The sequence below is a fragment of the Schistosoma mansoni genome, chromosome 1 (genome assembly GCF_000237925.1).
Source record: "Schistosoma mansoni strain Puerto Rico chromosome 1, complete genome".
Taxonomy (NCBI): Eukaryota; Metazoa; Platyhelminthes; class Trematoda; order Strigeidida; family Schistosomatidae; genus Schistosoma; species Schistosoma mansoni.
This window is the reverse complement of record NC_031495.1, coordinates 27,636,119-27,649,114: the sequence shown is the minus strand read 5'-3', so window position 1 is coordinate 27,649,114 and position 12,996 is coordinate 27,636,119. Positions and strand designations below refer to the sequence as shown.

The window sequence follows — 12,996 nt, the reverse complement described above, 5'->3', positions numbered from 1 at the left end:
TAATCTTTAAAGTGACTTCGCCTAATAATCTGAGATATTACTCACTCATTAAAACTACCAATTCGGTTAACAACTGACAGGTAATGAATGACTTGGTTCTTGGATAAGGATGCTATGGTGCTTAATATTAATCCAGGTAAAACAGAAAAAGCAATCACGTCTAACCAGAGAATGGACAAATTACGGGATTTCAGTTACTGAAATTGTAATCTAGCAGTTACATTTCGAAATAAATCCCCGGAGAATTTAGGAATGAACACTGTGTAAGTGCGCTAAATAAGAACGAACCAGTTAGCCCTTACATTTCAAATCGCTTTTAAATGAAATCGACGAACCGGTTTTCATTAGTTGATGTGCCGCTTCTGTTGAGAAAGCTGCTCGATCTTTTGTTTCGTTCACATTTTCACTACAAATGCTAACCATGACTATTATCTTAAGATTTTCGGTTACCTAAAATGTCTAGCAAACTCATTGTTGGAAATCCAACACAAACATACCTTTAACGAGATTATTTCCTAGCTGCTGGAAATAGATGTATGAGATAACATGACTGGGTTAAAAAGAATAACCAATTGTTACCCAATTCGGAAAATTACAGTATATGTTGAAAGTAGACTTGTCATTGGACGTTTAGAAATCTATTTTTAATTGGTCGTGGAAGCAAAGATACAGAGGGAGGAGCGAACAGATTTGACACGCTTAACAATTTTATTCCCTCCTTCAATGTTCACCGTTATCAATACGAGGCATCTTGAATGTCTCTTTGATTATAATGAACGGAATGAAGAGACTTTCACAATAGGCTACTAAATCTATGAACATGACACCAAATATAAAAACCTGTATAGGAAGTTTTGATGATACATAACTCACAAGTAGATTGCTTTAATTAGATCAATACAGAGCTGGACAAGATTGACCAATAACTTGATATATTAAATATTATTTGTTGCGAAAAGTAAATACATTTAAGACACAACTGACAAACACTTAATTGCACGAACATGTTAGATGACCATATTACTAAAACAAGTAAGGATTTGAATGCCGTGTAAGTAAAACTATTAGATGCATCAATTTGGAAACCCTTTAACTAGTGATTAAAATGAAGTTACGTTTGAAAATCAGTGCTAGATTTTGCGATGAAGAACCATATACATCAGAGGTGACATCCATGGATAGAATAAATAATACATACAAAAACATCATTACGTAACAAGCAACTTCAAGTGAGAGAAATTAGTTTGGAATACTGTTGTTTTCAGTCTCGCCTAAATATATAAATTTACAGTCAGATAAACTGACAACTAGACTATACAACATATTTGAAATATAACGTACTGTGCAAGTTGGCTGCTCTATTAGGATTATACATATTTAAACAAGTGTTGCGAAACACAACAGAATTAGGTTCGAGATTGGTAGCAATAAATAGTATATAATGCAATTTTTTTAGTAGAGCAAACAGACAATATATATAAGCCTCCGACTAATAGTAAACGTAAAGAGGCAAATGCTAACTAGAAGCGAAAAAGACCTTATACGTTAACTCGAGTTATTTAAGAATGACTGTCTAATTTTAGTAGTTAGAATCTGGCACCTGCATATAGTCACATCTGACTGATCCCAATCTAAGAAGGAGGAAAGATAATCTCTCGCGGTAACCAGAACAATCAACTTGAATAAAGTGGTGTCTGAAATCACCCAAAGCTTAAATAAAATTCCTAGATAGGAAACCCAGCAAAATCAAACTGATTTCAAAAGTGGACGTGCAGATATATACCAATTAATTATGTTATGCTCTGAAACAGGGGGATGCTTAGGAACGCCTGGAAATTCTTTTGATAGTGCTTTTTAGTGAAAGGCGTACCTCAGAAGTACATGAACTTCATGAAGGTTATTTACTTGAACAACGTTATTCGAGTCAAAGCTTATGGCAAACTGATAAAATTGGTAACCTCAAGCAGTCAATTTTTAAGAAAACATACAGCCTACACACAATTACTACACTTTATTATTTGATGGAACAATCTGCTATGTACACAACAGAACTCATGAAAGTGTAGACGGATAGGAAATAATTAAGTACAAGCTTGATAATAACGATGATTTTTAAGAATATCAAGATATATAAATTAAACAACATAGATAAATATTAAAGAGATAACCAAGTAGTAAATACAAGGGCAGAAAGACTAGAACACAATGTAGTCACTATTATCATATTCGTACGAAAATATAATCATCATTTTCTAAATTATAAAATCCTATTTCACGTGTATCTACATCCAACGGTATTTCAGTGTTAACAATACCACGATGCCTTCCACTTTGTGCATATAATTCAAACAGTGTTTTCGGTGATAAACAAAACAATCGTCTAACCATCATACGTAAATGATTAATGGTCATTTGACTAGGTATTTGCTTTTGAATTCGATCGTTTTTATCCATTGGCGATGATGATCGACTGCTAGACTTGTTTGTTGTGCCATTATTCTTGTTATGTTGTAATATAAAGATAAGAGATATAAGACCAGCTTTAATTGAGCGGTTAACTGGCTAAAAAAAGATAAATAAATATGTAAACAACAAAGATGACATAAATTTGACGAAAAACAAAGCGATGAAAACTTATTGCTAATTTATGATCTTAATATTGTTCTTAGATGTTGATATATGTAACCAGACTAACAATTAGATTGAAGTAGACACACTTATACAACAACTAAAGATGAATGAAGTGGTTGGTTCATACGTTTTCATGAGTGGTCTCTGTCATTGAAATGGTGTTCCAGCTCAGTTAGTCCGACGCTCAGTTCATATCAATACAGGAACAAGGACACGTTTATAATAAATTACACAGCTATAAAGCGTTTATTGTGTGCAATAATACAGGAATATTGACGGTTTTTTTCCACTAAACCAACCTGAAAAATAATTACGTAGCAATAAAAAGACCTTTAATCAGTAAACCAAAATAAATATGGATTTTTTAGATTGTCTGATCGCTGATAACAATAGAAACTAGAGAGGTACGGAAACACTGATGTAGGTATCAATGCCAAGGTTAGACTTGATAGTCTCAAGTAAATTGAGCATTGGGTAGAAAGTTAATAATAATTTTGTTGTTGTTGTATTCCAACGAGTAGAAAAATTGTGTTTACGATGTTTCGTGACTTAATGTAAACCACTTCTTAATAGTGAATGAATAACCGAATTAAATTAACACAAGTTTAAATAGTACAGAGGAAACAATGCAGAATATTTTTAGTGCTAACGATATCCTGTTAATCAAACCCAAGTGGGTGAAAATGGGTTCAGGTACTGATTGGGTGAAAAAAATATCTAAAAGATTTTAAAGGAACTTAAAAAACATAGAGTAGACGCTAAAATATTCTAACAGAAAACGTTTGTGATGAAGTCATCGATAAGTTATTTCAGTAGATTGGGAGTATGATATAGCTTGAAATGAAAACTGATGATGCGCTTAGTCAAACAGAAACGTCTGAAACCAATGCTATAACCAAATAACTAGACAGTATAAGATAGTTTGTGTATATTTAAGCAAAGGATTCACAATTTCCACACAAATACATTACTCTGGAAAATGAAGAACTTTAAGAGTTAAACATATCGAAACTAATTCATCGAGTTATTTCGAACAGCTGTTGCATATGTCCTTGAATTTACCTCCTTATTCTAAGCAAACTAACATATTTTCCTGCAACTTAATTTGGTACTAAAGAGAATTCCGATACTATCATAAATACCTCAGACCAATTAAAAGGTTTGGCCGTTTATTGAAGCTTCTAAACTATATTATATTTCATTGATCTTCCCTTATTTTAGACGACGATGATATTTGAACTAGTTAGCATAGTTCATCTTTCTTATTTACCCCCAATACTTAATTTTGGTACGGTCAACTTATTCATTTCGTCACATAGAGTAAGCAAACTGGGAAGAAGCCAAAAATAATAACGTGTTACCTTGGTTTCTCCAATTTCAGGAGCTCCATATTTATCACAAAGTCTGGAGAAAACCGGATGCAGTTTGTAGAATTCCTCCAAAAGTTTAGAACCGTTAATCTGTTTACTATTTTGATCGCTTCTACAACAGTTTAGCCAGCTAGCTCCATAACGTTTTAAGTAGTCCAATTCAGATCCGCGGCGCTCTTCAGGAGTGATCTCGACACGATCTAACATTTTAAGATTTGGCAAACGGGCAATGACTTCCTGACGAGCGGTTTCTATACTAAAACAGTAAGAATATATAAAAATGTATTATGAGAACAAAATCCATTTATTTCCGGTTGAAATATTAATACTGCAATAGTAAATGAGCAGTGAACAGATATGAAATCATCTTTCTTATTACAAAGCGATGAACCCATAAAGTTTTACAGCCTTACAATCAACAAGTGAAACTAGGCAAATAGCAACAAACAATAATGAACTTTACACAGAATTGCTGGGTGTAATTGATTTTTGACGGTTTGATGGATGACTATGTAAATTGCTCGCAAAATAAAAAAAGAGTTAGGATACATGGAGATAGAGAGCAAATATAAGCGAGGTGTTAAGTTAGCAGATATCGTCTCTAAATACGATTCATTGCATAGGACTGCATTCTGAAACTGTTTACTGAAGGAAATTGCATTTGATAAATTTACCAACATTCAGATAGTTCTGGACATTCATTTTAGATACAATGATAACAAAACTTTTTCTCACCTCAAATCAGAGATGGAGCTAGTCAGGGTTATCCGATCTCACCATTAATGAAATTCAGGGAAAAAACTGAGAAGATTCAGGTGTGGTGGTACAAACCCGTTGCCCAGAAGAGTAATTTTTGACACAGAGTGTGCAGATGATACCGTCTTATTGTGCCATTGGATGTAGGGTACCTGAACTACATTTAATCACTTGACGATCACTAACCAATAATGGATGCACTTGGACTATAGAAGTGTACAGTTCTTCTACAGGATTAGAAGGAAGTTGTACTTGGATTCACTCCTGTTCGCGAGGCGTAAAAAATGGTCGAGTGCATACTAAATCGTAGTTGCATAAATGCTGGTATGACAAAACAGGTTCATCCACGCATAACAAAACCAACACTAGAGCAACTTAAACTAACATTGGAGAAGTTATAACGTTAAGCTAGTCATTAAAGCCCTAGTGGACAATGGTATGGTACTACTGTGGTGTATGCTACTTATGTTGACTGATATAAATAGTATGTAACACTCATCAGACGTAGAATGCCTAGCAGCAGAAAATTGAGTTGAACAGAACAGGAATGTAAACAGAGTGCAATTGTAATAACAAAAGAATTGAAAGAATCATGAAGCATGTAAAGGACAACTGAAGGATGTGCAAATAATGTATATAATGTATGGTTTCCATACTTTACCAAGACACTATAATTTTGCATTAAACAACAGATTGATCATCCCCACCGAGTCTTCGTTCACTACACTACCAGTTAGGCTTTATGCTTGTGAACTTTATTTTCAACGAAATGAGTATTTTAAGTTACGATTAACTTCATCTCAGAGAAATTGCTCACGTTTGCCTACAACAGTGGGTAAGTAATTCTTGGAAGTAATAATTTGCTGGTAACGAGCGCCTAGGCGAAGTAAGAAATATCATGTGAGTCTCAGTAACAAGAGACACTTTCAAACACAGGTCAATATAGAAGCCGATGGTGATCCAGTTATAGTTATCTTCCCTGTTCTTTGAAAAACGGGAAAATATTTCTTAGCGAGAATGAGATCTATTCTGGTTTGTTTTTAATTGAATTCACTTCTTTTCAAACTTTCATTCTTCGCTTACTATTAAGAGACATTGTCAGCCCAATTTGTGTGACGGACTTTTTTATACTTCACTGAACCAAGTATTTTGTAAATATTGATTACCATGTGAGTGAGCAATACGGCTACTTAATACAACTAGGAGCTATTAAGTTTTTATTTTACGGAGTAACTTGAGATTTGGATGGTCATGGATTTGGGCATACTCCAAATACGGTAGGTTTCTAAATAGAACAGGATTTCACATTTTATTTTCTATAAAGATCATTAGGCGATTTTGACCAGTGCAAAAGGTAAAGGAATATTTATTTCACAATGAGGTATTGTAAACAACCCAATGGTGAAGAAGCTGTAATAACTATTTAGTTGTTTTGGAAAAGGTGTATCTTTTGTGAATCTAAGCCCGCTTTTTTATTACGTGATTTATTCACTAACCGAAATACGACTTATCCAATCTTAGCACTGCCAAAACAATGACGTTCGACCGGTATGAGCAGCCTGGCGTCCTTATCGGTTCTTTGCTCGCTTAACCCGTCCACTTGAGTCCAGAACACCAATAACAACTTCTACTATGCGAATCATTTATTTCAAGCATATTTGGTTTATATACCAGACAAAACAGACCACATCACATCATAAAACAAGAAATAACATTTGTACAAGATCAAGCCAAAATGTGGCTGTGAACATAGGAGACGGTAATTAATGAACTGAGTATAATTTAAGGACAGTAAATCGTATAATAATATTCTATAGGTCAAAATGAAACTTATGATAAGATGAATGCAGATGCATACAATTTAATTACTGAGTAGTTATACAATAATATATATATAGTCCATTAATAGACCTCGGAAGTTACTCGTAATTTAATCTTCACTAGGATATAACAGCATCATTATTCGTTTATGCGTGTATATTTTGTTAAATAACCACAACCTCGTTTGAACAATTAAAACTAGTGTTTATGGAATTTATAAACGACAGGATTTAGAACTATTAAAAGTATGGAAATATATTTAATTCTTCCATATTAGTCGACGGTAGTTGTATGTTGAAATTTAATAAGAATATGAACAACTCATTCACTACCTGGTCATTCATTAAAAATTGTAGTCAAAACATAGCTGGGCGATAAACCGTAAAATTAGCTACCCTTCTGGTAGCATATTTTTAACTACATATGAGTAAGGTTTCCGATCCTAACCTGTTTGTCTGAATATATAACAAAGGATAATTCAGCTTAGATTCAACCACAGTAGTTTTTTATTTAATGTTAAAATGTTAAGTATGTAAGTAAAAACGAACCTGACAGTTTTATAATCTGATAGAAAAGACTTGACCAAATTAGCTTACTTGACAGAGTTCTCGAAAACTGGGCATCCTGATACCATTACATGATCCAATTTGGATAAATTCAGTAACTGATTAACGAAATCCCAATTTGTGAATAAGTTGTTCTTTAACCCAAGAGTGTTGAGGTTTCGAAACAAATGATTATTTAGATTTGGAATGTCCGCTATTTCGTTATAATTTAATAGTAGGTTGTTTAGATATTTGGAGGCTCCAATAAGAGCGAATAACTGATGAGCGGCCGTTAGATTTATGTGAGTTAAGTCTAAGTCAGTCAACTTTTGGAAAGCATCAATAGCATTTTTTTCCCAGTCAATTGGAGGATTGCCCAACTAAAATGTAATCAAACAATTCATAAACATACCATGACTGGATGTTTTTTAGTTAAGAAAAACACAAAAGAAAGCCTTATAATTAAAGACTTTAGGGCAGCTAAGTGGCGGATCTCAAGAAGTTTTTCTTTAGGGTTTGTGACTACACTTATAGGGTAACAAAGTGCTCAATACCGATTTTATTTTTAAGTCCATGAAGCTTGATATTTGTTTTCACACTGTACATTAAAATAGACGGTTTACAGGTGGTTATTTTAGCACGTTTTATTTATTATTTATTTAAACACATAAATATTGGTACAAGGGAGCACCAGATACATATGCGCCTCACAAATCTCATTCGATTTGTGTGAGGGCTGTGATACTGCCCAGGTGCCCAGACTGAAACAGGTGGTTTTCTTAGGGGGCCATACCCCGAGCCTTTGACCTAAAGGTCTAGTCCACAAGGCAGTGGAGCATGGTGAGGAGATGCAGTCCCATGGTAGCCGGTGACCAACGATTGGTTCATACGCCATTTGTTCCTTCAGGATACTGGAGCCCATTTACACCATTGGTTTGGAATCAGGGTTTTCCAACTCCCCTAGGTGGACTCGCCTTGTCCACCAACCCGGTTAAAGCGCCGGACATTCGCTTTTCTTCCTCTCAATTTCGTAAACAACACCCCCGCCACGAGAAGGCAGTGAGTAGGACTTCCCTGGCAGAGGCTATATATTCGCTGGCCATATGAGAGCATTTCGAGAGGGAGATCGGACTCTCCCCACTCTCGGCCGTACCAGGGCATTTGGGGGCTTAAGCACGTTACCTAGATGCAGATGCAGGGAATATGAAAAATTTGACAATTACTTTACATGATCATTTGCAGGTTATTAATTTACAACTGCCTCCTAAGACTTAAATTTATATCAAGACATGAAAGTTGTTTAAAGTCTTCTAGTAATGTAGGAATCTCTTTACCATAATTTACACATGTATCAGACTAGGAGATGGTAACGGTCCTTATCGAAATACAGAACTCGGAAGTGAAATATTACCAATTTAATGGAATTTATGTGGTTCATTATTGATATTTTCGCTACTCGAGGTATATTATGGAATGACTTTCTTCGTTGCGAAATCTTATGTTGGCGGTCAGATCATTGGTTGAAATTACATAAGCAAGTGAACTTTTGAAACTACACTGATAAATAAGTTAATATGAAATTACAGGGTTTTGGGAACAATATAGAAATCAGAAGTGTGCGACCATACAAAAATGAAATATTGTGTGAAGGTGAATCTTAGGAATTCCTGAAAGTTGAATGATGATGGGCATAACAAAAAGTTATTAGAATTGAAATAATGTAGAAATTAAAACTCTTAAGTCATTCTAGAAGCTATCTTTAAAACAGACTAAAAAAAATCTTGCTAAGTTGAGTAATCTGTCTAAATACACATTAACACTATTGAAAGGATGTAATACTTAAGGTTAAGTGAACAATATATATTACAATTAATTACTTGAATAAGTAAAACACAAGGAAAACATTTACTCACATTATTGTAAGCCAGAGATAACGACTGTAAAGATGGCATCCAACATAATATTATCCTAATACTTTTCCAATTTAGGAGTGGGCATTTGACTAAAGTAAGCTGCGACAACTGGGGAAAAGCGTTCGAACACAACCGTTCACTCAAGACAGGGTCTGAGTATATGTCATATAAAAGTTTAGATTCCAGACATTCATTTTCTTTTTGTTTATCATGTACTTCTTTTGGAGAAACAGGTAGACGAATGCGGTTGTTACTGACATTCAAGGATTTTAACCACGGAACTTGAATACAAATCTAATAAGACATAAACACAGTTAACTTTTGTAGAAGAAAGAATGAACAAAGTGCCAATGAAAATGAAAACACACCTCGGCAATTTCTGTCCACTTTGACAACAAACAATTGCTCATTTCCAGATCGCATAAACTGGATAAAAACTGGTCGAGACAGCCTCCAGATGATGGCCAAAGTGATGAGTATTCAGGTTGTTGATCAGGGAAAAAGTCACTTTTTCCATATAGTGCACGATATACGGGCATAGAAGACAAACTAACACTTTTTAATCGGTTGAGGCAACTTTTGGCTGCAGCTGCTCCACATAAGTCGTCATGAGAAGTCAACTGATGGTAAGTCCCAGGATTAGTGTAAAGTTCAATTCGTAATGTGTCTTTTGGGTATTCGTGAGTACCGAAGTATTCAGCTTCCTCCGCAGTACTACCAAGGTAACTGTTTAGATGACCAAGTTGAGTGCATTCATGAACGAGGATATTATGAGAACTACCTGTAGGCTTTTCCCGTGATTGCAAAGAAGTCTGAGTTTCCAGTTGACAGGTTGTGCAGACAGCATATCTATATACGAGAGCTTCCTCTAGACTGGTACCCAATGACACCTTTGAAGGCCTAAAAGCAAGATTGGATAAAACAAGCGGAGTTTATTGAATTGAAATTAAGACATAAAAATAAATGAAATAAGCTATAAGATGACTGCGTACGGAAAATAACAAAAATAAGCATGAATTGAAGTAATCTTTATGATTTCTAAAGAAGCGAAATGTCCTGATTTATCTTTACCGTATCAGGGAATACTATATTCTTTAACTGTTCAAACCGAAAAGAACGATTATATCCCTAGGTCACTATTCAAATACTCATATACCTAGACTGAAGATCAGACAATAAACTATTAAAGACTGCGAGATAAGCATTTGGGGGCCATCATACAAATTTAATGACGAAGTGTGGCACATATATACGTGATGCCTCCTTGTACCGATATTTATGTGCATAAAAAATAAATAAACAGTATGAGAAGTAGTAACTCCGCCTGTAGCTCTTCTAGGTTCGAGCATAGGGTCAGCAACCCATCCCGTACAAAAATCTTGCTAAGAAAACGCAAACCAGAAAAATCAATTTAAACCATCAAAACTCCGCCCTGCAAGTTAAAAAATCTTCATTTAGAAGAATTATGACGCCCCATGATAAAAGCCGACATTATTCGGAAGTCACGAGGTCGATGCCACTTCCAACAACCAGAGCAACAACTAATATAGGTGCATGCAATGTCCGGACAATGCGAGAGATAGAAAGGACCAGTCAAATGGTTCTACTGTACGGAGCTGAAACATGGAGGAATACTACAGCCATCATAGTAAAGGTATAAGTATTTATAAATAATTATCTACGCAAGATACTCAATGTCCGTTGGTCGGATACCATCAGCAACAGCCTACTGTGGGAGAGACCAAATCAGCTTTCAGATGGAGGTGAATAGTACATTGCGAAAGTCAACATAGTGCATCACGAGGCCAGTCCTAATTTGAAATCCTCAAAGCAAAAAAAAGAGTAAGACCAAGGAACACGTTGCGTCGGGAATCGGAGGCAGACAATAAAGGAGCGAATAACACTTAGAAACGACTGGAAAGGAGAGTACAGGACAAGGTTGGTCGGACAATCGTGATCGGTAGTCTATGCTCTTCCACGAGAGGTAACAGATGTAAGTAAATAAGTAAGTAAGTAAGAGGTAGTAACAGTATCAATGATAATAGAAAAGACTAGGCATCGAAGCTACGATTACAAAATAAAGAATGAAACTTTTTTAAAATATACATTCGTAAACATATTCGTTTTAATGTTTCTTTTTACACTAGAGTTAAATTATGTGTTTACCTAATAGCTATGGTAGATTTTTTGGATCAGGCGTTCACCATATATTTTTTTAAATAACTGACATATACATTTACTATAGTGAATGTCGTATGGATTAAGCACTGTTTGGCACCAATATATTAGAGTTATGTGGTATTTAATGTTATTTTTGTAACATTTTTGCAATTCTATAACTCCGATTGACCTCTGTTTACTTTTACCAGTCGTTATTTATTTTGTAATCACCATAAGACTTTATCATTTTTATTTGATATTATAACATTCCTATATTTGATTGAATACGTTTACTGTCAGGCATAAATTGTGAATTTAAACTTACTTCATATACTTCTGCCTTAACAGTTGGTTATTTATTATCTTTGCTTATCACGAGACTGAAAAATAAGTTGGCAATATTTCTACGATGCTCCCAATACACAATTGTACAGAAATACTGTATTCTCATGGAAACATTTCCAATTTGTTGTTGTTTCTTTTTTTAAATAATGTGATCATTTACTTAAAAGGCGTAACAAGTTATAATTTAATTAATTTCCCAACATGAATATTCCAAACAATTCTGATTATGAAGACAGATCAAATGATAACAGCCGTGTTCGGCTGGTAATGTAATCTTGTTGAATATTCAGAGAGAAAAAACAGTTTTCGAAGAGGTAATTGTTTTTTGTCCTTTAGGTCAGCTTAATTTTATAACTAAAAAATATTGGCTTAAGGGTCGAACCCCTTATTCTTTAGTTCTATCTTTATGACTAAAATGTTGTATCTCAGCCATAAAATAACAATTCTAAAGTTGGTTAAAACCTGGTGCACTAATTTGTTTTGTTAAAAAGTTTTATTCACTTCATTTTACAAAAAGTATATGCTTAATGCAGTCTTGGAATAAAATTAATATTCACACTTTCAATGCAAAAAAACGTATGTAAAAGTTATTTGACTGTCGATATTAGTCTACAATCCTTGACAAATTGTGAAGTGTTTTTCCCAAATTACCATTTTATCAATAATCACATAATAATCATAGAGTAAAGAAGCTATTAGGGTAGGTTGAAACAAATTTTATTGTGTTAATACATCAAATTATCTGCTTATATAGTAAGATATTTATGTTCTATATACCAAACAGTTTTGCTTTTAGTTTGATGAGCTTTACTAATTTTATCAACTAAAATACTGACCCGTCAAATGAAGTAATCCAAAACATTGTAAATTGGTGCAAATAAATAAATACATGACAATAGCTATCTTAACGCATCAATCAGGCTTCTCTATCTTGATTACTTGTTTTAGCAAATGTTCATTGGTGAAGTTTTTCCTCAGAATCCTTTCATGTTAAATACTTCAATTGACAAGCTTGATAAACAAAAGCAGACAATCTCAAATCCATACCATACCTTATTAGCACAAAGAGATGAAATTTTCAGGATAAATCCCAAAGTAGTAGAGGTAGTAACATTATCAGTGATAATAGAAAAGATTAGGCATCGAAGCTACGATTAAAAAATAATAAATTAGTGAAATAAAAAAATTATGAGGAATTCAGAAGCTTAGAGTTTGGAGGAAAACAGCTAAAAGGTGTACCTGCGCCACTGCGAACAATTTTAATGACTACGTTTCGCAGCCGTAAATTAAAACAGAACGAACTGCTGCGCAGTATACTCGTTCCTTAATTGATAAACGTATATCTCGCCTTCGACATAGGGGACGTAAGTTGGCGAAACCCAAACACTCATTTGAATCCGTGCATAGATTTCTCCAGACACTAACCTATTATGGCTGATCAGACATTCAAGATCA

General features: G+C 34.4%; 1 protein-coding gene across 1 annotated transcript; it reads right to left on the bottom strand.

Annotated features, from left to right (window-relative positions):
• Positions 1 to 1,992: 1,992 nt before the first annotated feature.
• On the bottom strand, positions 1,993 to 11,526 carry Smp_150440 (putative tubulin-specific chaperone E; the record flags this gene model as incomplete). Its single annotated transcript, XM_018793908.1, has 6 exons — positions 1,993 to 2,562; positions 3,993 to 4,257; positions 7,175 to 7,503; positions 9,037 to 9,330; positions 9,405 to 9,936; positions 11,522 to 11,526. The coding sequence occupies 6 exons, from the start codon at positions 11,524 to 11,526 to the stop codon at positions 2,221 to 2,223; spliced, it is 1,767 nt and encodes a 588-aa protein (XP_018648374.1). The 3' UTR covers positions 1,993 to 2,220.
• Positions 11,527 to 12,996: the final 1,470 nt, after the last annotated feature.